Genomic DNA, 27,152 nt, shown 5'->3' with positions numbered 1-27,152 from the left:
ACAAATGTCGTACCCCTGGTCCAAATGGTACAACACCTACACCCAAAATCGATAACCTCCTAATCCCACGTGCAAAGTTCCCCCCATTCTCTACCTCCCAACTTACTATCCCTACCCCCACCCCCCCACCTTCCCCCCTTATACCCTCCTCATTATTACTCCCCCCCAAACTTTCTTCGGTGCACAACCCCATTGCTTTAATATAGGATGATAGTTTATTGACACAGCAAGTAATCCCTGCACAAAATGTTTACTCGTTCCGGTTACTACTGTATTTACAACACAATTTGATAATGCTTGTACAAACTACCTTGATGAAAAATGTTTGTAAGATTGTCACTTGAATAATAAAAAAATTATTGAAACTGAATAAAAGATTCTCATACAAATAATTAAAATAAGCAGTTTTAAATATTTTTACTTGCCAAATTACTTTGCCAAACGAGCTGCTTCTATAAATAATTTACGTTTTGGAGCTGAGAAACAACAGACCCAAGAGCAATAGTTAATTATTGGCTGCTTAATTGCTAGTTAACAATGTAGGGGTCACTTATTGCCTGAGGTCTTCGGCATGCCTGGAATATTGTGAGACTAATTTAAAAAGTGGTTGCTTACACACACCATCTTAAAGTGAATATAGTTTTTGACACCAGGGAAAAAAATGGCTGGTGAAATCTCGAAAGGCTTATTCCTTGCACATGCAAATTAACTGTGCTTTGCATGATAATTAGCTAAATCCTAAAGTATTCCTTCCTCCAAAACTCATATGCAAAGTTTTGTCCTATGGAAAAGGAATTTCTGAAGAAGATTTTTGTCCTGGTAGTGGATCATACATAAACTACCAAGGGGGTACCAAAAGTTGGGCAGCCCTGGAGGAAGCAAGCCTGATTCTCTCCTGGGTGTACAAACACATCCCTACTCTCTCTGCTATTTACATACCAGGAGTGGGAAATCGAGAAGCGGACTTCCTGTGTTGCCACTGCACTGGGGGCATTCCCAGGAAACCTTTTGCCAGTGTCCAATCACCCTACGGTATCGCCATACAGAAAAACCCATGATTATGGGAAATTATGGAATTTCAAAATCCCAATTTCTCTTTCCTTCATTGACGGACACAGCTCCTGATTCTTCTTAACCATTGGTTTATACTGCCCCCTACAGGAGTAGGACACTAGGCAAGAAAAAGCTTAACTACGCCTATGGCAGTCCCAGGGAGTATACACCCGCTCTCAGCTATAGGCGCTCAGTTTTTTTCTGCCTAGTCAGGAGTAAGGACCTAGTTCCTTGCTGGGATTTCTGGTCCTGGCAATTTTTTCTTTTTAAATTTAATTTTTTTTCCTCTTTTTATTATTTTTATCCTGTGAGATCTACAATCAACTAATGGACTGGGCGATGGACTGAATAATCTAGATCCAGAGGGTCCCCCAGCCTGGCCAGCAAGCGTGCGCAGAACGCAGCTCCGCACTAGGTGAGCCACGACATAGCCCCACTGGACGGGGGCATGGCCTGCTAGTTAAACACCTCATGAGGGCGCATATCAACTGGCTTTGGCCTGAGCCACAGCGCTCCTCCTGGCCGACAGCACCCACATTACGATGGAGCAGGGGTCTGTCCCTCCCCACCCTGGGAGAGGTTATGAGCTTGCTGTTGCCACAGGCTCTTAAGGGGGGGCTGGTTGGAGTTGCTGCTTACCGGGTTTTTCCTGGTGCGCAATGGGGGGGTTGATCAGGGTTCCTTGCCACCCTGGGAGTTAATGACTAGGGCAGGGATGTCCTCTGGGCTCCCTGCAACAGTTGTTGGGCTGGGGGAGCTGATAATTTAGCATCCGTGTGTAGCGACACAGGTGGCCGCATCCGGTGAACATTTAGGCCCTGTTAGGGTTTTAGGGTGGAAGCGGGCCCCTCCCTGGGACAGTGAGACCCCCGGGTTCCCCTTCTTCCCCCCAGCCCCTCCAAAATTTTGGTGGTCACTGTGGGTCTTTCGGGCCCCCCCCCCGGGTGTGGTAATGAGCTGGCTATTGCCACAGGCTCTTAAGGGGGGGCTTTTTCCTGGTGCACAATGGGGGTTGAGCAGGGTTTTCTGTCACCCTGGGGGTTAATGACTAGGTCAGGGATGTCCAATGGGCTCCCTGCGGCGGTTGTTGGGCTAGGGGAGCTGATAGTTTAGCATCTGCGGATAGCGACTCACGTGGCCGGATCCGGCTGAAAATTTAGGCTTTGTGGCCTACTAGTCGGAAACTACATCAGGCAGTCCCTGTGAGGATGGCTGAAGCCACTGCCTCCCGTTTGGGCATCCACCCTCCCCTTCACTGCCCCTGGGTGATCGGCTCCACGGGGGCTCGCGTCCAAGTGGCTGGGGGCCCGCAGAAATTTAGGCCGTGGCTTGCGGCCTACTAGGCCATGCGGCTGAGTCGGGTGCCTCCATTGGGTGGTGGCCCCAGTGCGTTTAGCTGAAGCCCTCACTCTTCCTTTGGGCATCTGCCGGGCTGGGATCCGTGCACTTGCGATTGGGCCTTCACAAAAATTTAGGCCGCGGCTTGTGGCTTGCTAGGCCATGTGGTCAGCTTGGCGCCTCCCTTGGAAGGGGTGGTGCTATGGGGCGCTTCATTTTTTAATGACAGGCTTTCCGCCATTATTGTGTGGGAGCATCAGAGTACCCTGCCTGCACGTTCGCATCACAGGGGACAGCTCCTTTTAAGGGAGCTATTTCCTATTATGCCCTCTATGGAGGGCTCGGAGGGCGACCCCCTTGTTTTTTTGCGGGGTCCAGTAGGTGGTCCATTCGTGGGCCCTTGGTCGGTATCCCCTTCGCAGCATCGCAGTTTGGCGATCTCCCCTGATTGTTATGTTATCCGGGCGAGCTTAGTATATAGTGACCCTACTGGGTCTGCGTCCACGCACCCTGAGTGCCTAGATAGTGAGGATGATTCCTCTGCTCCTCTAGCCGCGCATGAAAAGGCGCTGGTGGATGCACTGTTTGTGTCAGTGTGTGACACTTTAACCACTTTACCCCCAGCCCTATTTCGGACACTTTTTGTTCACAAGTTAAAACCAGTATTTTTTCCTAGAAAACTACTTAGAACCCCCAAACATTATAGTTACATAGTAGGTGAGGTTGAATAAAGACAATAGTCCATCCAGTTCAACCTGTGTAGGTGTGTGTGGCTGTAATCATCTCACATACCCCTGAATGTTCTGATCCTTGAGATGTAAGTCTAAGAGTCTTTTGAAAGCCACCATACTACCCGCAGAAACCACCTCTTGTGGTAGAGAATTCCACAATCTTGTAGCCCTAACAGTAAAGAACCCCCCACGTTGCCTGAGGTTAAAACGCTTCTCCTCTAATCGCATTGTATGCCCTCGAGTCCTCATGCAATCCCTTCGAATGAACAGCTTTTTTTCTAAGCTGGGATCCCCATTAAGATATTTATAAATTGCTATCATGTCCCCCCTCAGACGTCTCTTCTCCAGGGAGAATAAATCGAGTGATTGTAGACGCTCTTCATAGTCAAGGTCCTCCAATCCCCTAATTAGTTTAGTTGCCCTTCTCTGGACTCTCTCCAGCTCCAACACATCCCTCCTGAGGACTGGCGACCAGAACTGGACAGAATACTCCAGATGCGGTCGGACCAGAGTTTTATAAAGTGGAAGGATTATAGTCTTATCTCTGGAATACATCCCTTTCTTTATGCATGCCAATATTCTGCTGGCTTTGGCAGCTGCCGCTTGACATTGCATGCTGTTGCCTAATCTATCATCAACCAAGACTCCCAGATCCTTCTCCATTTTTGATTCCCCCAAGGGTTCCCCACCTAACGTGTATTGTGCTTTTATGTTTTTAGTCCCCAAGTGCAAAACCTTACACTTCTCCACGTTAAACCTCATTTGCCATGTCGTTGCCCACTCTGTAATTTTGTCCAGGTCATTCTGTAGGATATCTGCTTCATGCTGTGCAGTTATTGCTCTGGCCAATTTTGTGTCATCTGCAAAAACTGATATCGAACTACTGATCCCGACCTCAATGTTGTTTATGAATAAATTGAACAAGGTTGGTCCCAGGACTGAGCCCTGGGGCACCCCGCTTACTACCTCAGACCAGTCTGAGTATGCGCTGTTTATTACCACTCTTTGGACACGCCCTTTAAGCCAATTCCGTATCCAAGAGCAAACCCTGCTGTCGATACCTGCAGATCTTATTTTATAAATTAAGCGCTTGTGGGGAACTGTATCAAACGCCTTAGCGAAATCCAAGTACACCACATCCACTGGTCTCCCCCTATCTAGCTCACAGCTCACCTCCTCGTAAAATGTTAATAGATTGGTTTGACAAGAACGCCCATTTGTAAACCCGTGCTGATTACTGCTGATGATGTTGTTGTCTTTAGCAAACTCTACGATATAGTCCCTTATCATCCCCTCCAGAAGTTTACATACTATTGATGTCAAACTGACAGGCCTATAATTTCCCGGGATATGCCTCTGGCCCTTTTTGAATATCGGAATCACGTTAGCTTTCCTCCACTCCCCTGTTACATCTCCTGTCCTAATACTGTCAGCAAAGATCAGGAACAGTGGTCTGGATATAACCTTACTGAGTTCCTTGAGTACTCTCGGATGTACGCCATCCGGGCCTGGTGATTTGTTTGTGTTGAGTTTATCCAGCCTTTCCCTGATTTCACCCTCTGTTAGCCATAGTGGCAAGTCCTGTGTATTACTACTAACCAAACAGTCATGGTCAGTGTACCCCTCCGTTTCCTGTGTAAAGACTGACGAGAAAAAAGCATTCAGCACGGTTGCTTTTTCAGTGTCCTCTGTAACCATCCTCCCATCATTGTTAATTATGTGTGCAATATGCTCTGCCCTAGTTTTTTTGCTGTTGATATATTTAAAGAATTTCTTTGGGTTTTTTTTACTATCCTCCGCTATTTGTCTCTCAAACTTGATTTTAGCCATCTTGATTTCTTGTTTACTTTTCTTATTTGCCTCCTTGTATTGCTCGAAAGCCGATACTGTGCCCTCTGATTTATACTTCTTGAAGGCCAATTTTTTTCCCCTAATAAGTTTTTTGACGCTACGGTTTAGCCAGCCAGGTTTGGCTTTGTCTCTTCTAAATTTATTTCCCATAGGAATGCACTGCAAGATGCCTTTGCCTAATATGTTCCTAAAGCATTCCCATTTTTCCTCTGTGGTCAGGGATCCCAGGGTTTGGTCCCAGTTTACCCTTTCCATCAATGAGTACAATTTTGGAAAGTTTGCCCTTCTGAAGTTTAGGGTTCTTATGTTCCCCACTTGCCTTGTTATATTGTTATTTATACTAAATGTGATCATCCTGTGAACGCTAGAGCCCAGATTGTCCTGGACTCCTACCTCCGAGATTAGGTCTGGGTCATTAGTGATCAATAGATCCAGGACGGCATTTTCTCTAGTCGGAGAATCCACCAACTGTGACATGTAATTATCCAGTAAGGTTTCCGTGAATAGGCGGGCCTTCTGTGAGTGTGCAGTCCCCTCGTCCCAGTCAATGTCGGGATAATTGAAGTCCCCCAATATGACGACTGATCCCAATTTTGCCACTTTACTCATTAGTGCTAAGAATTCCAGCTCTACCTCCTCCCCTTGGTTAGGTGGCCTATAGCAAACCCCCACAATTACTTTCCCCTTTTCTCCTTCCCTATGGAGTTCAACCCACACAGATTCTAAATCCATGCTCATCCTATCCGTAATGTCACTCCTTTCTATCACCTTTATATTGTTCTTGACATAGAGACATACCCCTCCCCCTCTTTTTCCTACCCTGTCCTTCCAGTACACCGAATACCCTTGGATATTGGCCAGCCAGTCATGTGAGGGGTCGAACCAAGTCTCTGTTATTCCCACAAGGTCTATGTCCTCCTCATGTACCAATATTTCCAACTCATCCATTTTATTAGCTAGGCTCCTGGCATTAGCATATACCCCTCTTAGTTTTACGGAAGTTAAGCGCAATTGGCGGTTATGTTTATTCCTGTTTGGTCTGAGATTTTCCCGCACAGACCTGCCAATTGACATTGTGGACCTACTGTCGCTGCTGACCCTACAGCTGCCTTCAGTCCTCTGCTCCCTCCTGACTGACTCTACTTCTGAGCCCTCCCCCCCGTCTCCTAGTTTAAAAGCTCCTCCAACTTGGTGGCCATCTTTCTCCCCAAAAGAGCTGTACCGTCCCCATTAAGGTGCAGCCCATCCTTACTAAAGAGCCGGTAGCCGACTGAGAAGTCAGCCCAGTTCTCCAGGAACCCAAACCCCTCCTTCCTACACCAATTCCTTAGCCACTTGTTAAGTTCCCTAATCTCCTTCTGCCTCTCCTGTGTGGCTCGAGGTACAGGCAGTATTTCAGAGAAAACCACCTTGGAGGTCCTTTTCCTCAATCTATTACCTAAGTCCCTGAAATCGTTCTTAAGGATCCTCCACCTACCTTTAACTTTGTCATTAGTGCCCACATGCACCATGACCGCTGGGTCATCCCCAGCCCCCCCCATCAATCTGTCTGCCAGATCTGCGATGTGCCGAACTCGGGCGCCCGGTAAACAACAAACTGTTCGGTTCACGAGATCTTTTTTACAGATTGCCCTCTCTGTCCTCTTGATAATTGAGTCCCCAACTACCACAACCTTTCTAACCTTTCCTGAGTTACCGCCCCCCTTCTTCCTGGAGCCGACCCCCCCCTGGCAGCTGGGGGAGGGCGCGTTCTCCAGCTCTGCCACCCCTGAGTTGATATCCCCCTCAACCTGCAACTTGGCAAATTTGTTAGGGTGTACCAACTCAGGATTGGCCTCCCTGGCACTCCTCCCTCTACCCTTCCTAACAGTCACCCAGCTGCGTACCTCTGCTGCTTGCGTCTCCTCTGTTCCTCCCTCCTCTATGCTGGCCCCTACCAGCGCCTGATAGGCAATGTCCAAGCTCCTTTCCAGGTTGTTGATGCCACGCAGTGTTGCCACTGTGTTCTGTAGGTCCAGGATCTGGTCTACCAGAGCAACAAGTCGCTCACATCTTGCACAGCAGTATTCGCCCTGGATTGGTTCATCAAGGAACGCATACATGCAGCAAGAAGTGCACTGAGTAGCATCCGCAATCCTGTTGGACATTATTACCCTCTACTCTATGGGGATAATATTAACGACCTGCTCTTCCTTACCTACACTACCTCTGTCTCCCCTGGTACTAAACCTGGGGTCCTCACCAGTCGCTAATATACTAACCAGTCGCTAAGATACTCACCAGTCGCAAAGATCCAACAGACGCAACGATACTCACCAGTCGCAAAGAACCAACAGACGCAAAGATACTCACCAGTCGCAAGGATATTCACCAGTCGCAAGGATACTCACCAGTCGCAAGGATACTCACCAGTCGCAAAGATACCCACCAGTCGCAGGATACTCACCAGTCGCAGGATACTCACCAGTGGCAAAGATACTCACCAGTCGCAAGGATACTCACCAGTCGCAAAGATACTCACCAGTCGCAAAGCTACCCACCAGTCGCAAAGCTACCCACCAGTCGCAGGATACTCACCAGTCGCAAGGATACTCACCAGTCGCAAGGATACTCACCAGTCGTCAAGATACTCACCAGTCGCCAAGATACTCACTAGTCGCAAGGATACTCACCAGTCACAAGATACTTACCAGTCGCAAGGGTACTCACCAGTCACAAGATACTTACCAGTCGCAAGGATACTCACCAGTAGCAAAGATACTCACCAGTCGCAAAGATACTCACCAGTCGCAAAGATACTCACCAGTCGCAAAGATACTCACCAGTCGCAAGGATACTCACCAGTCGCAAGGATACTCACCAGTCGCAAGGATACTCACTAGTCACAAGATACTTACCAGTCGCAAGATACTTACCAGTCGCAAGGATACTCACCAGACTTCCCAGGTACTCTGTTGCAGAGACAGTCACACAGCAGTCAGTCGCAGCACTGTCAAACAGCTATTGATTTCTCACAGAGCTCAGTCACACAGCTTTCTCCCTGTTTGCAGCTGCTGCCTTACTCACAGCTGCTGCCACACACACACACTGGGACGGATGTCTCCTCCTCCTCACTGGGCACGGACGGTCCTCCTCCTCTTCATGCAGGCACTAAGGGAGGCAGTTTCCGACCTCCCCCGCCGCGCTCTTCCTCGGTCCCTGCACCCGGTATCCTGGTGCGGTTGTTCACGTCCCTGCTGCCGCTCCCTCTGCTCTTCTAGCGGCTCCCGTCCTCCACCGCCGCTCAGTTGGTGGTTACCGGCCCCCTGCACGGTGCACCCGCACCCCTTGTGCGGCTCCCCCCGCACGTGTCCCTGCAGCTCCTCTTCCTCCTCGCTCCCTTGCCGCACGTACACACACTTCCGGTTTCTCTCAGCGCTGGGTATGATATATTTTTTTAGCAAAGACTCTGGAGAATAAAATGTCGGTCATTGCAAAAATTTTTGTCACGCGGTATTTGCAACGCCATTTTTTTGGAAAAAATTTGAAAAATCACATTTCACTGCATTTAAAAAATACTAAACAGTAAAGTTAGCCCATTTTTTATATATTGTGAAAGATGATGTCACGCCGAGTAAATAGATACCAAGCATGTTACGGTTTAAAATTGCGCCCCCCCGTGGGATGGCGACAAACTACGGTCAATAGAGATCTCAATCTGCGACGCTTTAAATTTATTTAACGGTTACCAGTTTAGAGTTAGAGTGTAGCTCTTTTTTTTAAATTATTGCCCACGCTCTGGCGATCGCGGCGATACCTCACATGTGTGGTTTGAACAGCGATTTCATTTGCGGCTCGACTTGCGTATACGTTTTTTTTTGTGCGCGAGCTAACGGTGACGGGGGCGGCTAAATTTTTTTTTTTTTTTTCCTATTTATTTTTTCTTTTTTTTTAACTTTATTACAGTTTTTTTTTAAAAAAAAAAAATCTGATCACTTTTATTGCTGTCACAAGCAATGTAAACATCCCTTGTGACACCAATATGTGTGACAGGTACACTTTATGGAGGGATCAAGGGTCTAAAAGACCCTAGACCCCTCCACTACACTTCCCTGTATGCAAAACGCCGAAAACGGCATTTTTGCATACAGCCGTTTTTCAAATCTGCCGCCTTTTACAGTAACCCGGATGTGACGTCATGGACGCCGCCTCCGGGTTACGTCATCGGAGACCCGATCGATGCCGTTTCCGGCATTCATCGGGACTCCATCCAGCCGGCGGACGCGCCGGCTGGGTGCTCGGGGCTCCCGGTGGGACGGGAGCCCCGAGCAAAGCCGCGGAAGGCGGCGGGAGGGGGGGACGTCCCCTCCCGCCCCCCCCGGGTAACGATCGAGCGGCTCCCGAGCGACGGAAAGCCGACCGTCGGCTTCAAACAACGGTACCGGGATGATGCCTCTAGCTAGAGGCATCATCCCGGTATAACCACTCAAAGTCAGCCGACGTAGATCTACGTGGCTGGTCGTTAAGTGGTTAAAAAAAGGAGGTTGTGGCTGATGCTGTGTCAGAAGCGCCGGTCTCTTTTGGCACCCACAGGCCCTCCAAAGCGGCGAGGGTGTTCCCTTTTCCGCTTACTTTGAAAACATTGTCACAAAACAGTGGGGTTGTCCAAAACGCAGTGGTTCCTAAGTGCTTTTTGCTTGCAGTGTCCTTATGAAGAATAACAGTGTTAAAGGTGGACAGTCCCACCTGTAGTGCACTTGTCGATTTCCAGGTTAAATAAAGCTACCTTCATTCCGGTTGAGGAGTCCCCAGCCTTTAAATATCCAGCTGATAGGAGGGCAGAAGCTCTGGCCCGCCAAATGTTCGCTGTGTTGTTGTCTTTGCGGAGCTGGTGGAACAGTTGGTCCAGGGGCTACAGTTTATCTGTGATGCCTCTTTGGATGCGGCTCCTTTGATTCTAGGCTGTCTGTATCAGCAGTTGTCCGTCTGGCTGAAATACTGGTCTGCGGACCAGACTTCTAAGAAGGCCTTATCTGACCCCCCCTTGTAGGGGATTGCCTGTTTGGAGCTTACTTGGATGACATTGTTAAGGGTCTCACAGGCGGGAAAAGTACTCCGAGCGATCAGCCTTTGTCTGGCTCATTGGACAATTCGCCCTCAGGGGTGTCCGGTATGAATTTAATTTGGACAATGCCACGGCTGTGGTCTATATCAATCACCAAAGGGGCACAAGTAGTGTCCTGGCAGCTCGGTAAGTAGCCGGCATTCTAAGGTGGGCTGACCGATTCGTTCCAGCCCTCTCAAGTTTCTGCCACAACTCCTGTGCAGGATCAAAGCTGAAGGGATTCCATTCACACTGACCTTGCCAGTCTTGGTACGCCAATCAGTTACGGATGGTCGCTGATACTCCTTGGGGGCTTCCTATCAGGGAGGATCGGCTGTCCCAAGGATCAATCTTCCATCCTGCTTTAAAGTCGGTGGCTTTGCGCCTTGGCTGTTGAATGCCAGGTGCTAAAGAAGTCGGGGATTACTACGCTGTTGAAAGCTAGGAAATCTACTTCTAGGAAGATCTACCATTGTACGTGGAAATTGTACATTGGGTTGTGGTGATCTCTTGGGGTTCATCCTCGCTCCTTCTAGGTGGATTGGATCTTAACCTTCCTTTAACGGGGGGGGGGGGCTGAACAGAAATTTGCCTTGAGTACCATCAAAGACCAGGTATCAACTTTGGCGGTCCTTTTCCAACGACCTTTGGCCTCACACTCCCTGGTGCGTACTTTTCTTCAGGTAGTTCGACATTTGGTTCCTTCAGTGTGGGCTCCGTTGCCACCCTGGGATCTTAATGTGGTGCTTTCAGCTCTACAGAAGCCTCCCTTTGAAAATATTCAGGAGCTTTCCCTGCTATCGCTGCCACTGAAAGTGGCCTTTTTTTTGGTGGTTTTTACCTCTGCACGCAGGGTGTTGGAACTGGCAGCGTTATCCTGTCATTCACCTTATATGGTGATTCACAAGGATAAGGTGGTGCTTCGCCCCTGTCCGTCATTCCTTCCTTAGGTTGTCTCTGACTGTCACTTGAATGAAGACATTGTGTTGCCTTCCCTGTGTCCCAGGCAAAACATCTGAAAGAAATTACCTTGCATACCTTGTATGTGGTCCGGGCAATTGGGGTGTACATGACAGCTACAGAGTCTTTTAGGAAGTCAGACTCACTGTTTGTGCTCACGGACGGACCTCACAAAGGCTTGTCTGCTTCTTCTTTTTTCATTTCCTGATGGATCAGACAGACAGTGGTTCAGGTCTATTGCATCAGGGGTCAAGTTCCTCCTTTCTCTGTTAAGGTGCACTCTACTAGGGCGCTTAGTGCCTCCTGGGTTTTCCTTCATCAAGCATCAGCGGCAGTTTTGCAAGGCGGCCACCTGGTCGTTGGTGCACACTTTTACAACGTTTTTAAAAAGTGGATGTGTTGGCATCTGTGGATGCTTCTTTTGGCCGCAAGGTTTTGCTGGCTGCTGTTTAGAGGACCTGGTCCTCTTTGAGGGTGTATTGTTTTTTCAGGTGAGCTCCAGTTGTTTATGGTTGAGCTCCATGTTACCTGGTTGGCTATGGCTAGCCTTGGGAATTTTTTTCTGCTTTTTTCCCCACTTCTCATGTTTAACACTGCTTTGGGATGTCCCAATTGTTAAGAAGAATCAGGAGCTGTGTCCGTAAGTGAACGAAAGAGAAAATGGGATTTTTGACTTACCGTAAAAACCCATTTCTCTGATGTTCATTGATGGACACAGCACCCACCCATCTGTGGAGTTGGCTTTCTTCTGACACTGCTTGTAACAAACCTGAGTGCTTATAGCTGAGAGTGGGTGTATACCCCCTGGGACTGCCCATAGGCGTAGTCAAGCATTTTCCTGGCTAGTGTCCTACTCCTGTAGGGGGCAGTATAACCCAATGGTTAAGAAGAATCAGGAGCTGTGTCCGTCAATGAACATTAGAGAAATGTATTTTACGGTAAGTCAAAAATCCCATTTTTTTCTAAAATCCTTTCAGTATATAGCAGGTAAAATAAGTATTGAACATGTCACCAATTTTCTAGGTAAATATATTTCTAAAGGTGCTATTGGCATTACATTTTCACCACATGACAGTAACAACCCATGCAATCCATATATACAAAGAAAGCAAAACAAATACTTTTAGAAATTAGGTTACGTGTAATAAAATGGAATGACACAGGGAAAGGATATTGAACACATGAAGAAAGGGAGATGCAAAAATGCATAGGAAGCCAAGGTACCAGCTGAAATCTATCGGTAATTAGAAAACAATCGTGACCTTATCAGTGCAAATTAATACTAGCTGGTTCAGTCTTAACTGATGGCCTATAAAAAGGTGTCTCATTACCAGGGTGTCACACAAGAAAGCTCTTTGCTTTTACCCATCTTGGGATGTTTCTAAAGACCTTTGCAACCTTATTGTTGCAAAACATTCTGATGGCATTGCTTACAGAAGGATTTCTAAACTTCTGAATGTTCCCCTGAGCACTGTTGGGGCCATAATCCGGAAGTGGAAAGAACATAATTTCACCATAAACCAGCTACGATCAGGTGTTCCTCATGAGATTTCTGACAGAGGAGTGTAAAGAATATTGTCCAAGAGCCAAGGAAAACTTGTGGGGAGCTTCAGAAAGACATGGAATTGGCAGGTATATTTTTTAAAAGAAAACAATAAGTAATGCACTCAACCTCCATGGTCTGTATGCACGCTCACAACACAAAACTCCATTGCTGAAGAAAAAGCATGCTGAAGCTTGCTTAGTTTGCTGCGCAACATTTAAGCCTGTGAAATACTGGAAAAGTATAGTCTGGTCAAATGAGACCAAAAGTGAACTCTTTGGATGCCATAATACACTAATAATACACCATGTTTTGAGGTCAAATGGCACTGCACATCACCCCAAAAACACCATATTAACAGTGAAGTTTAGAGGTGGGAACATCATGGTGTGGGGCTGTTTTTCAGCATATGTTACTGGCAAACTTCATGTCATTGAAGGAAGGATGAATGGAAAAATGTACCAAGACATTCTTGATAAAAATCTGCTACCATCTACCATCTACCAGGATGATGAAGATGAGGGTAGACATTTCAGCAAGACAATAATCCCAAGCACAAAGCCAAGGAAACTCAACTGTTTTTAAAGAAAATAAAGCTGCTAGAATGGCCCAGCCAATCCCCTGACATGAATCCAATAGAAACTCTTTGGAAACAACTAAAGATCAGATTTTGTTCGAAAAAGTTGGTGAACCCTACTGCAGATACTGTTTTATAGAAGAAGCCCAGAGAATTTGAAGTTTGTGTGGAAGAATGGGCCAAAATCACACCTGAGTAATGCATGTGATTCCTTTCTCCATACAGGAGGCATCTTAAAGTTGTCATTACCAACAAGGGATTTGGTACGAAGTATTACATTTCAGTTAGCGCGTTCAATACTCTTTCCCTGTGTCATTCCATTTTATTACACATAAACTAATTTCTGAACGTAATGGTTTTGGTTTCTTTGTTTGTACAGATTGTATGGGTTGTTACCCATACAATCTGAATGGGTTGTTACACAGAAAATTTCATCTCAATAGTACCTTTAGAAATATATTTACCTAGAAAAATGGTGACTGTGGGTTTCTTTCCTTGCTGAGCCAAGGAGAATAGCAGGTCCCAACTAGTTGGCTCCTCTAAAGGGTGCTGTGGGCATCCACTGGTAGAGGGCATGTGCAAGGCCCTGTTTTGCTGGACTGATTGCTTCCCCTGTCTGCTCTGCGCTTTGCAAGTGTGGCCCACCATCCAGTGCTAGTATGTAAGCACAGCTGTCAGGCCTTACATTTCACTCACACACATAATTTTGGTGTCTGCTTATTTCTTTTGAGGACACCAGTGAGCAGGCCACACTTGCTGTGTTTCTACAAAGTACAGGCTGTGACGCATGTGGGACCCCAAGTCCTCCAGATTGTGGAACACTGTGGGGCTACCTTTAAACCTCCCCCCTCCTTTTTTGAGCCTGGAAATCAGAGCAGATTGGCATATTTGACACTAGAAGGATTAGGACCAGGTGGACTAGACTCCCTTAATTCAGGAGATAGAAATCTATCCACAGATTTAAATACAATGCAGCATACTGCCTCTGGCTCTCAGATGACCCTCGTGTTCAAGGAGGAATTCTCAGCTGCCTTTTCCACTGTTGGAGCAACTAGAGAATATCCCAAAGGATTTGTGGAGAGATGGCCATCAGAGGTCTCCACTCCCACTGAAGCTACTTTGTAACTTTTCCCTACCACCCTTTCGTCTGTTGTATGAGGAGCAAGTAGAGGAGGCAGAGTCCAAGGAAGCAGTTTCAAATGAGAATGACATCCTCTGAAGAGGAAGCCCATGCCGCTTATGTGTCTACTTCTCAACAGTCCACAGTGAATGTTTTCAAGGAAATGGTCTGGTAGAACGTGAAACTGTCACTACTGGGGCATTCAAGGTCAGACGTACCAGTGTTTTGGAAAGCGTCCAAACTGAACAAGTTCATTCCATTGCATCCTCATACTGAAGAGGACTGGGCTCATCTGGACAAGATATTTGTTCGAAAAAGTTGGTGGACCCTACCGCAGATACTGTGTTTATTCAGAAAACTTCCCATCCCCATTAAGCCTACCCACCTGCATGCTCTAATGTCGCTGCTTTAGCATTTCGTTCGGAAGGGGAAATGGCCTAGATGTCCATACAACCTAATGGTGAAATACAGGAAGGCTGGAGGTATAGGGATGGTGGACATAAAGGACTACAGTATGGCTGTACAGTTAGACCAGCTTAAACACTGATCGTAGGTTCTCTGGTTAGAAATAGAATCCTCAATAATACATGCTCCTACTTTGCACTTTTTTCTCTTTTTAGACCTATGGAAAAGTCACCCAAAGAAGGGACACTTATTGCCTACCGAGGCATTTCTTTTAGCTTGGAGAGCTCTCAATCATACCTCCCTACGGTCCCAACCTAACCATGATGCGAGGTTTCCTGCCCTAGTACTAGAGGCTGTACTACCAGATCTTTCTGTAAGACATTGGTCCTGTCACGGAATTAAGTTTGTACACGACTTACTCTGTAACCAAAATCCTAAAAGCGTATCTGACCTAATGGAGGAATTTAAGCTCCCGAGAGATTATTTCCACTTACTGTGTGCTTTCTTTTTCCTTGTAGCCAACCCCCCTCCCCAATTACCATGCATCCCAAGGAATGGCATGTCCTCAGATCCTCCTGGTAAAGGCACTTCATTGTTTTACAATGTGTTTCAAGATAAATTGACTTTCAGTAAATCAAAGGTCATGCAGCGCTGGGAAACGGACCTGAAAGGTCCATATGGCAACTCACAGTGGCTTAAAGCCTTTTCATTAACTCTATTATACCAGAGGCTACCACGCAAATTGTGATCCAAGAAGGCCAGCTTCGGGTTCCTGTCAACGTAATGATGTCCTCCAGCCACACCCTTCATGGACAGTGGACTTGGGCCTTGGTCAGAAAATCCTACATGTGGCCCTGTAAGGATCTTCTCAGTTATTCCCTTTCTTGATCTGATAAGAAGATTGTTCATGCTGGGCTTGCTAACCATTGTTTGCTTTTGCCTACCCCTCATTGCTTTTGGAAGTACCAATAATGTAAGAATTAACTCTCCTGTGTCGTTATGTATGATTGAGTAAAGAGGACTTCTTACTTACCTGTAAAATCAATTTCTTGGAGTACATCACAGGATATGGGTCCTTCACCTTCTGATTTCACTCTGATATTGCTTGCAGATAAAACTGAGGCAATGCTGGGAGCGGCAGGGTTAATACTGGGCGTTGTCAAGTTTTATTATTTGTTAGTGAGCAATTGCCTGGAGCTGGAGCACAACCCATGTGTCTAAACAATATAACTATTTTTTCATTACACAAAAGTGTCCTACCAGTTTTTCCAAGAACATTTGCATTAGGTTTTGGATAATGATGGAGCCCATTAAAGTGTTACTAAACCCACAACAGTAAAATTACTCTGTATATGCAGTAAAGCATGCTTGTTATACTCACTGTGGAACCTAAGGGGTTAATCCTCTGCATTGTGTAAAAAGGCTGTTTGATCATGTATGCACTGATCCTTCTCTTCTTCCACTGACTCTAGAACATGCCTGGATAAGACAGAGCCTTTGGAGTCAGGTTGCACATGCTCAGTTTAGTGTGTATTTCTAGAGAGGTTTTTTTTTCCTAGTAGAGTGCATGTGATTAGCACAGGGCCAATCAGCACTGTCTAGACAGAGGGTCAGGGGTCCTGTATCCCGATAGGACAGCTCAGTGCAATATGAAAACTCCTCCTACAAGCTTTACCAGGAACTGATATAAGTCACAAAGTTGCTATATCCTGCTGATTAGAAAAGGTATTTATCAGCTTATATTTACTAAAATAATTGCATTTCCATGTTCTCTGTACTGTGGGAGACCAGATATACTGATTACAGGGTCCTGGATTTAGTAACACTTTAGGTCTGGCTTAACACCTTTGTGCTGCAATAATACATGCATTACCTCAATGCACAGTATTTGCATGTTGGTGCATTGTGGTGCCATTATAGTTTGAAAGGCATTCCAAGCACAATAATAGAATGCACCTCTGATGAAACTTTTTTTGCAAGCACTTCAATGCACAGTAAAACACTACTATGCACTGTGTTTAGGCAATTCATTCATTTGAATGGTTGGCCAGGGCACCACAATGAAGAACACGCATGCACCAATGTAGTGCATGGCTATTTCTCTGGATCAACTGTTGGTATAGGATTGTGTATATGGGATATGTATGGTTGGGTTTTCTTTACTGTTTTTGTTTTTTTATTGGTTGAGCAAGGTGGACTTATGTCTTGTTTTCAACCTAAACTATGTAATTATATTTACAATTGTAAAATGTCTGGCACATTTCAAAGCAAGGCCTTACAAACTCATTACTTGTCCTGACCACCTAACTAAGGGTAAGCATGAAAGTAATAGCCAAGACTGCCATGAGAGAGTCTCCTGACTGGAGTCCTGAAGAGTGTTCTAGTAACTTGAATTAATAACAGTGTTTCAGCATCATCCACTTCTTGGGCATGGCTGTCGTGCCCTTTCTGTTTGATTTGTTTCCAGTCTGCTAAGTAATCTGCCCTTGGTCATTCTATTTCCGCAAGGCTGAGAATTATTTTCTAAACTGTGTAAGGAGCAGAATAATTTTGCAGCTAATGTGTGAACATTTCACGTTCTTTTTTTTTTCCTGCTTAAATGATTGCAGGCAGACGCTAAACTGTGAAAGTACAGGCGGCATTATGGAACAACATATGTATGCCATTCCTCAGGCAGTCTTTGCCAGGTTTAATAGTGTACCACTGAAAATGTCATTTTGTTTGTGTCTTAATAAGGCATTACAAGGTGAATGCTGCTGAGATACCACACTTTCCCTACTCACGCTGGTTAATTCATGTTTCCTTCAGCCCTTTTATATATTACAAAGCCATAAAAGTTTCAGATTCCACACAGTAGTAAAACAGCAATAGTGTCTGTTAATACTCTAATATTCCTCTATTCCAGACTGAGATTTATATGGCATGACTGTGTTTGTACTATATTGTACTTGAAGCACAGATAAAAGGCCATTTATCAAGGGAATACATTTAGTGCTGAAAAACGCAGGGTTGTGAGAAAACAGAAAATGTTAAACGGCAGGGATTATTTACCAACTGGTGTTATTGGGAACTAAAGTGGAGACCAGCTTGTGTTTGATGGCAATAGCAGCCATATCTCTGGTGTTTGTGATTTCTGTACACACTGCAATATGGTTTAAAATTGAAAGTCAATTTATAAATCGTGTTGTATCTACTGCATATAGGCACTTCTGAAATGTTTGACATAACCTCAGAATAACATTACTGAGTTTCAGTAACAGAAAAAAATGTATAACCGCAAAATACATTTTTTAATTACCTTCTTAAATTTTAGGCCATTAGCAGTGGCACCAGCATCCAAAAATGCAATTTTGTCTTTTGAATGTAATATACCATCATGCTTGAGGTCATTGTAGCCGTATAAGTGCACTTGCGTCAGAGACAATTGAGTACTGTCCGTGATACTTTTTTTATTTGCACTAACATACAATTTTTCAGGACAAGCTTTCGGGGTAGAAGGGGACATACCCCGAAAGCTTGTCCTGAAAAATTGTATGTTAGTGCAAATAAAAAAAGTATCACGGACAGTACACAATTGTCTCTGAATGTAATATAGGTAGGCATATATCACTTGCGTAACACAAAACAAAAATAATTGAGTCCAAACTTACCAGCTTGTCAGCACAGAAAAAAAAAAAAAAAACATTTCAACAATTTGCATTTTGCTGTATACATTTGAAAATACTGTATATGTGGAAGCCACAAATAAAAAAAATGTGTGCCGATAAGTTTAGATACTGATAAGCTTTGTGCCTGCAGACCCTCACAATCACTGGACCAGGGTTTAGGGGACGAGGCCTTGTCCTCATCAACATGTGTACAAGGTGCTTTTCTGGGGAGGAGGTCATTGTAGGTCTGTGGCCTTGGGTTGTTCAGGAGGGGGGGGGGGCACATGCTTGCCCTTCACCCTTTCCTGGCCTGCCAGGCTTTATGCTTGGATAAGGGTCTGGTATGGATTTTGGGAGGGACTCCATACATTTATTTTTTGTTGTTTTTTGGCATTAGGTCCCACTTAAAATCCATACCAGATCTGAAGGGCCTGGCATGGATTGAGGGGGTAAGCCTGCTTTTTTTTTTTTTTTTTTTTTTTTTACTTTTGGTCAATCCTATTCCCTTAAAAAAACAAAACCGAATGAAACGGTTGTAAACATCCATTTAGGTTATATCCATTTAGGTCTGGTTGAACAGAACAGTATGGGGACTTGATCCATTTAAAAAAACAGACCTAAGCAGCAACATCGGATATAAATGGATGTTCATCTGTTTACATCTAATAGCCCATAGAGATGCGTTGCTGTCTGTTTTTTTTTCCAAAATAGATTAAACGCAGACGGATGGAACATCCATGTGAAAGGGGCCTAAAATCGGCCATAGATGGATTGAAATTTAGCCGACATCTGTACAACCAGCCTGTTGGAAAATTTTCGCTTGATCGGTGCCTTCGGCTATAGCCAGTGGTGCTTATGAGTTTATGGATGAAGGAATAGTTTTATTTTCTTTGGTTCAACCCGCTGGTCGAACAAAAGAAAATAAATCACGTATGGCCTGCCTAAAGCTCCATGTACACGGGACGTTGCAAATGGCTGTTTAGGAGCAGTTGGGCGTTATTTTCTTAAACGTTAAAATTAAAATTTTCTTCTTCTTTTTCAGAAGCCCCTGAACCCACCTACATGTTATCTTATCTGTCCATGTACACAGGGTCGTTTACAGTCATTTGCAGGCAGTTGAGTTCAGGGACGTTTTTTGGAACGCAATTATTTGCGTTCGAACGTGTGTTTCCCGGCGTTTCAAACGCAAAAACGCGGCCAAACACAACCAAAAGCGATAACCCGCGTTTGGCGCTTGCGTTTTTCCATTTTAAAGGGGAATTATTTTTTTGACCTCTAGGAACGGTTTTAAATGCAAACGCCCGCTAAATGCGGGTGCAAACGCGACACCACGGACGCTTTAAACGTCCTAAAAAAATAAAATAAAATTCCAGCATTCAAGGGACTTTTAACAACGTCCCGTGTACATGGAGCTAAGAGTGTGACTGCACAGGCTTAAAGATAAGCAGATTTATTACTTTGTTACTATTTATTACTATATTATTACTATTTATATTATTACTATTTATTTATTATTATTACTATTTATTGCTTTGGTTCTGTTGTGTTACCATCACTGATGGTTATATCATTATGCGACGATCACAGTCAGTAGCTACCGTATTTTCTGGCGTATTAGACGACCCCCCCTAATTTTCATCTACCGGTAATATTTATACTTAGGTTACCTTGGAGATATTATACTCGGCGTATAAGACGACCCCCCATTTTTGGGGGATTTTTTTGAGGTTCAAAAGTAGTCTTATACGCCAGAAAATACAGTAATTGTCAGCAGTTGTGGTGAACTGTGAATTTGAGGAAGTTTGTGTGGGGGCGATCTATGGCATATAATGGGTGATTTGTGGCTGCATGGATAAAGTTACACTTAACAGCTAATTCTATGCACAGACTTAAACAGATCTCTTTCCTTTAAATCTGCACCTAGTGATATGATTAGCTCCCCCTCCCCCTTATATCTGTTTAATTTTATATGGTCCTGAAGCTGCAGTTTTGGTGCAACTATTTGCATACATTCATTCTCCATACAAAATTTAATAGCTGGATAATTGGACTTCAGTCAGTTGTGTGTGTTGTGCAGGGTATTTTTTCTCCGAGACTAGGTGCAGGTACTCCCCTTGTCTGAGTCACCAGTTGTCTCCACCCCCTACCCACCTCAGTGCGCTGTCCTTTGGTTCCACCCTCTGCCCACCTCCTAGTACCCCCCTTTTTAGAGAATACAGAACCAAGTATCATGTTGTGGTTCTAGGTAATTTGTATGAAATTTGTTAATAATAACTAGAAAAGCAGTAAAATAGATCTCCTGGAATCAGCAACAATAGACCCCCCCCCCCCTAACAATGGATCCCCTCAGCAGCTATAAATCTTCCCCTGCAACAATAGAAAAAACAGTAAAATAGGTCCCCTGCAATCAGCAACAATAGACCCCCAACAACAATAGCAACAATAAATCCTCCCCTGCAACAATCCCCCCCCCCCCAGTAAATCCTCCCCTGCAACAATAACCCCCCCCAACAACAATAGCCCCCCAGCAACAATAAATCCTCAACTGCAATAAAAGCCCCACCCACAACAAAATGCCCGCCAGCAACAATAGATTCACCCCAGCAACAATAGATCCCTCAGAAGCCAGCATCAATAGGCCCTTCAGCTCAACCCACTGGCCCCAGCACCCCTTTGCCATTGCATACATTCAGACTGGAGGTTCCGGAACTGCGTTCCCCTGCGTTCCCGCTGAAAAAAAGCCTGGTTTTATGATTTCATGTCGTAGAGCGACTCAGTCTTATTAAATGGAGGAATAAAATGGAAATACATTACTTTTATTTAATCTGAATACCCCATTTGAAGAGCCCCTCCCAGCACTGTATCATTCTCCCTTTATTGAATTGTCCACACATAAATATAGAGAAAACAGGCTAAATGTGCAGTGTTGCAACAGTTTTTTTAATGTTAGAGCAGGGCTTGACAAATTTGCTTTAAATCTAGGAGCCAGCTAAAAAAAAGTTAGGAGATTGTTTTTATTTGAACTAACAAAGCTTTATTTTCAGTGACAAAACCCTTTCTCTTATGTGGCCCTGATGTGTATCTTTACAGATGCATGGCACAGGTTTACACAGGAGGTGCCAGTATGTGAATAAAGCAAAAAAAAAAAAACTTTAGCTAACAAAGCTTTTTTTCTTGTCTGAGTCACCAGTTGTCTCCACCCCCTACCCACCTCAGTGCGCTGTCCTTTGGTTCCACCCTCTGCCCACCTCCTAGTACCCCCCTAACAAAGCTTTTTTTTTAGTGACAAAACCCTTTCTCTTATGTGGCCCTGATGTGTATCTTTACAGATGCATGGCACAGGTTTACACAGGAGGTGCCAGTATATGAAGAAGCAGAAACAAAAACTTTAGCTCTGCTGCATTTATCGCTGTGACATTTGAATGACAATTGCACAGTCATGCAACACTGTACCTAAGAGACATTTTTTGAGATACTGATGGGCACTCATAGACTGCAATAATGTGCGTTGACGAGGAGGCACTGATAGACTGCACTTATGGGCACTGATGAGGTGGCACTGATAAATGACACTGATGAGATGGCACTGAGAGGCAGCACTGATGGGCAGCGCTGATGAGATGGCACTGATAGGCTGGACTCATGAGCGCTGATAGGTAGCACTGATGGGCAGCACTGATGAGGCTGCACTGATGGGAACTGATGAGGCTTCACTGATAGGCAGCACTCATGGGCACTGATAGGCGGCTCACCTAGCTGACATTGTGCAGGAGTCAATGCAACATTTTGCCCCCCCCCCCCGAGTTTCTCCATCCCCCCTCACCTTGTGCAGCTGGATCTCCTCAGCAAAGCGGACTCTAACTCGTTCCCCCGGGGTTCCAACTGGATCTCTGCTTCAGTAAGGCAGCAAGCACTCTGAATCTCCAGCCGGGGTCCAGGTCCCGGCTCCCTGCTGCGATTCGCAGTGCACACTGTCACACAAAAAAAAAACACTTTTTTTGTGTTTACATACACTTGAATTTTTTAAAGATCCAGTCCCATGCTCCCATCATTTGGTTCCCATATGCCCAATTTAAGAGCTCCTGGTTAGGAAACCCTGCCTTAGTAGCAAAAATTTTACTAAGAATAGCTAAAAAAAAAAAAAAAAAAGGAAAAAGAATAGCTAAATTTCTGTGTTGAGTTTTCATTAAAAGTAAGCTGAAATTGCCTGAAAATAGAACGTTTCAATTTTTTTTGTTTATTCTTGCACAGGTTTTTTTCACTTTGTGTTTTAGGTTAACCCATCCTTATACTTGTGTTTAAAGGCACGTGCTCATAGCTAAAGTCTGCTCTTCATGGATTATGGTGGCAAAGTAAGCTAGCTTTTCGTGCTTCTCAAGAGCCTTTTAGTTAGTAAGCAAAGATTTTTTTTATTTGTGACTCTGGGTGTCTGCCACAGCATATTAATCAAGTTTGACTTGAAGGTATCTCTAACGCTACCCTAGTTTGCCTGTTTCTGTTTTTAAGCTGCCATCACCCTAACAAAGCGGGTCATGTGCTCTGCCTATAGGAAAGGTTCACACTACCCGTACACAATAACGTTCCTGTTTTCCCTGCGGGTAGTGATCATAGCTACCAAAGGGGGGAGGTTGCGGTGCTTTGCGTTTTTACAATGCAAGTCACTGTTCCCCCCCCCTTTTTTTTAAACTTTAATAGAACGTCACAAAGTGATATTCTATTCATTTGTATGCTTGGCAGCTCAGCTGCTGTGCATAAAAACACAGAGTCACACAAAGACCTGATGAGCAGAGAGGAAGAAAAATGTGGATGTTTTCCATTTCTTTCCAAACTGTGCTACTTCACAGCTGACAAGTGCGAGGAAGTGCAAACAGGGGCACACAGAAAACCATTGTTTTTTGCGTGCCCTTGAGAAGAGTTGCATTTTTCTTATGTAGGACTAGCCCTAAACAAAAAGATTCTCCTATTTGATAGAGAAAAAATGTCCTGCTGCTGTAGATATGTTCAAATGGCAACAGATAGAGGCACCTGAAGCTTATGAAAGGTACTTATTAGGCATTCTAATTTATTAAAATAGGAGTAAAACAGCAAAGCAGAGCAGAAGGTTATATAGGATAGTTTAAATCAGTCATTCTCAACTTGGGTTCATCTAGAGGTTTCTAAGGGTTTCTTGAGCTGTGGCTGATTGACTTCCTATTCAATGGTGTCTGCTCGTTCCAGGACCAAACTAGTGCCATGACACCAATGATCTTTTTAGCTGTCTCAAAGGGTAGAATGCTGATCACAAGTGTAAGGTTCCATTGACTATCGCTGTAATGGGAATATTTGTTACCTACTCCTAATAAATTGGTTTAAGCAGGGGATTCCACAAGGCCTAAAAAGATTAAGAAAGGCTGGTTTTAGATATATTTTAGCTCTGCTTTAATAAATACAGCCTGGAGGTGACTAATAGTTTCAGATCATCCTGTACAGTTCTAAGATTTGTAGTTGGGGATGGCAAAAATGCATGGTTGAGTTGTGTTTTTCTACCTACCACCCCCACCCTCTGCTGCAATAGGCAGTGGACTGGGATGTTTACATGTCGCAGCTGTGATGCTTTGCTTCATGCCCGAGGCAAAGTTCACCTGAAATGTAATTTTACACATGCAAGTAAATGGGAAAGTGCCGCAAATGCCCCACAACCACATGAAATACACTGGAGTGCAGCACGATTGGCAGCAAGGATGAAGTAAAAACAGGCAGGGAAGAGGCATCACAACATGAGCGTTTTACATGTTTTTTGACAAAACAACAACAGCTCTCCACCCCTAATCTCCTCTCCTTATTGCTTTTTATTGGCTAAAATAAAAACACCTGAAGCTTGAATACACATATAAAAGGCTTGTAATGCGCTTCTAAACCATTCGTAATACGCTTAAAAAACTTTCAAATAAAAACACTTGAACATTCCTCTGCTCGGGTGGGAATGGGGCCTGAAACGCTAATGTCGTGTGTTTTTCATTGAAGTCTGTGGGGCCAAAAACACTCCACTCCAAACTACCTAAAAGAAGCTCATGTACTTTTTTGAACAACAGGAGTTTTGCTACAGGTGACAAAATGCATAGATGTGAACAGGGACCATTGAAATGAATGGGATTTTGCTTGTAAAGGCCCGTACACACGTACAGATCGTCGGCATACAAACGTCGGCGGACGAAAGATCTGCCGATTGTACGCGTGTTAGTATGGTGCCTCCGACAGATGTCTGCGCACAATCCGCGGACAAAAGTCTTTCGTGCAAACATGAAAATTTTTGTCTGCGGACACCAGAACGGACGATTGTTCGCCTGTCAGTACAGAATTCGGCCGACAGACCGCAGATTTGCAAGACTGGGCATGCTCAGAAAATTAAAAACACAGGGAAAGTTAACCATTACATGACATCACTTCTGCAGTCAGCTGAAGTCTGCAGACAAAATTCTTGTGCTGTCCTTGTGCTGTCTTTGCACTTTTCAACAGACACCGACATCCCGGGGAGAAAAGACGAACATTTGTATGCCGACGATCGGTACGTGTGTACGGGGCTTTAAGTGTCTTGGAGCTTCAAGAAGAAAATCGTTCAGGTGTAAACGGGCCTTAGGCTGCGGATATCAGTATAAATCCAGTGTTCACAGTGTTTAATAACACGTTATGAGTTTTTTTGCTTTAGTTAACAGCAGATGCTTTTGTAGCATTAGAAGACAGCAAGGCATAAGCTAGAATTCTCCTTTAAGCAGCTACAGATCAAACTTTCCTGGGGATTTTAATTTTTGAAAAGCATTGTAATTTATCACAAAGCATTTTAATATTCATTATTTTACTTCTGTGTTTAGATATCCAGAGCTTGCAGCTGTCTGCAGGAATCGCGGTACTTTTATCCTGTATCCTGGAGCTGAAGCAGCTAATTTGGAAGAGCTGTCCCTAGCAGCCGATCAACAGCCGCACTCCCTCATCATAATAGATGGCACGTGGAGTCAGGCCAAAGATATATTCTACAAAAATTCCCTTTTCCGACTGCCAAAGCAGGTAAATCAGAACTATTCTCCTATAAAATTAGTGTGTTTGTGTTCCTAAGATGAAATATCTTTTACGTTTATTTATAGTGTAGCTATATTCCAAGATTCATGGACAGTAACAAGACAATGATAGACAGTGCTGCCGTCTGCTTATACGTGTGTCTGACAGTGTCATAACTCTGCACCTGCGGGTATGATTTTGGAAATATATTTTACAATGTACTCAAAAGTCAGGCTACTAAGTTATAGCAGAAAGGGGAACTGACAATTGAGTAGTGCTGTAATTTTCAAATTATGTTTAACCTCCTGTGGACTATGGTCAGCAAAAGAGTGAGATCAAATACTCTTGTTGACCCTCGCAGACAATTGCTCACCAATACCATGATTTATGACATTATGTTCAGACTGAACCGAATCTTGCTTTGGGCATGAATTTGAGATGGCAGAAACAAATTGTCAGTATTTATTTATTCATACCCTTCTGGGGTCAGGGTGAGGAATGGTTGATAGAATTTTTTTGTCTTTCATATATTTCTGACTGTGTATCTGTCATCTGCTCTTCTATAAGGACAAACGGTCCTACCTTTTAACAGGATCTCAAAATAGTTTTTTACGTTATGTTTTTCTGGCAGTTTCTATCTACCTGTAATGCATATTTAGGACTTTGATATGCATAGTCATTCTGTACTCATCCTATATTGTAATAAGTGTTGAATATCTTAATATGCTCATAAATACTGTATTATCAACTCAATGTGACCATTTTAGCCATACTGGGTCATAGCCAAATATCCATAGCATAGATAGCTTTGGCAGTTCTAAACAGGTGTTCTTAAAGCAGAAAAACAAAAACATAGACCAGCGCTTGTGTGACAAGTAATGATATAGTGTAATGATGATTATATAGCATGTGCATACTTATAGATGCATAAAGGGTAAAAGCTTTATGGTCACTTCTTTTTAGTGGACAGAGTCTGTAAATAACAGTCCTAGGTTGAATGTCTATGGATGAGCGGTGTGGCTGCAAACAGAGCTAGAGCGAACTCTGTAACGAAACAAACAGGGGAAGGGGAGAAGAGAGCGGCGCCACCTCAGTGTAGATTAAAAAGGTTGGTTTATTGCACAAAGAGAAATAAAAACTCACATGACGTATGTGAAAAGCCAGCATGGTAAAGGTTTCATCTGCTCTGCTGAGGGATAAACTGGGAGAAGGGGAAGAAAAGTCTCTGGTCCCGGCTGTGTCGGTGGTGTCCAGCACTTTCTGGTTTCTGGGTGGTCTTCCAACAGCCCACGTCACATCCAGCGGTAGCAGGCAGGTGCTCGCGTTCGTTCTTCTCCCTTTCCCCTGTTCTTAAAGCAGAAGTAAACCCATCGATTTAACAGTTTCCAAATTGGTTGTGCTCCCAACCAAACTGTCAAACCATCCAATGGCTGGTGTCATAACTGATCACATGTGCAGCATCATGGCAGTTGTAGCTTAAACAAAGGCCAAAATGGCAGCTTCCGTGGCTGAAAACGATAGGAGTGTTTACTTCCACTTTAAAGGAAAAGTGGTCAGAGAGGTTAGAAAACCTTGCCTGATTGCCATTTTTTCTCCAAAGATAATCTGATCCAAGTAGTTTCTACACATGCTTCACTCCCCCTTTTTCCATTTCTATAATGAAGAATACTCGTTTGGCCAGATTCTTCTGTTTCTGGAAGTAGTTAGGCCAAAAAAACATTATAAGATGATCAGACGATGTATGCATGTCGGAGGGTTCACTGATATCTGTGGCAGGTTGAAGGTAGTCTGTGCATTCTGGAAAAAAAATAT

At 44.4% G+C, this 27,152-nt stretch overlaps 1 protein-coding gene across 1 annotated transcript in view; it reads left to right on the top strand.

Annotated features, from left to right (window-relative positions):
* The window catches only part of DTWD2 (DTW domain containing 2), a 425,138-nt gene that overhangs the window by 237,281 nt on the left and 160,705 nt on the right, over window positions 1–27,152 (top strand). The window contains exon 5 of the mRNA XM_082251766.1: window positions 25,157–25,349. Coding sequence (XP_082107892.1) covers window positions 25,157–25,349 — 193 coding nt within the window. The remainder of the gene's footprint in view (window positions 1–25,156; window positions 25,350–27,152) is intronic.

Source organism: Pelophylax lessonae (assembly GCF_965119305.1).
Source record: "Pelophylax lessonae genome assembly, chromosome: 1".
In the NCBI taxonomy this organism is placed as follows: domain Eukaryota; kingdom Metazoa; phylum Chordata; class Amphibia; order Anura; family Ranidae; genus Pelophylax; species Pelophylax lessonae.
Note: the sequence above shows the minus strand (reverse complement) of the source record. Positions and strands in the feature narration are given on the sequence as shown.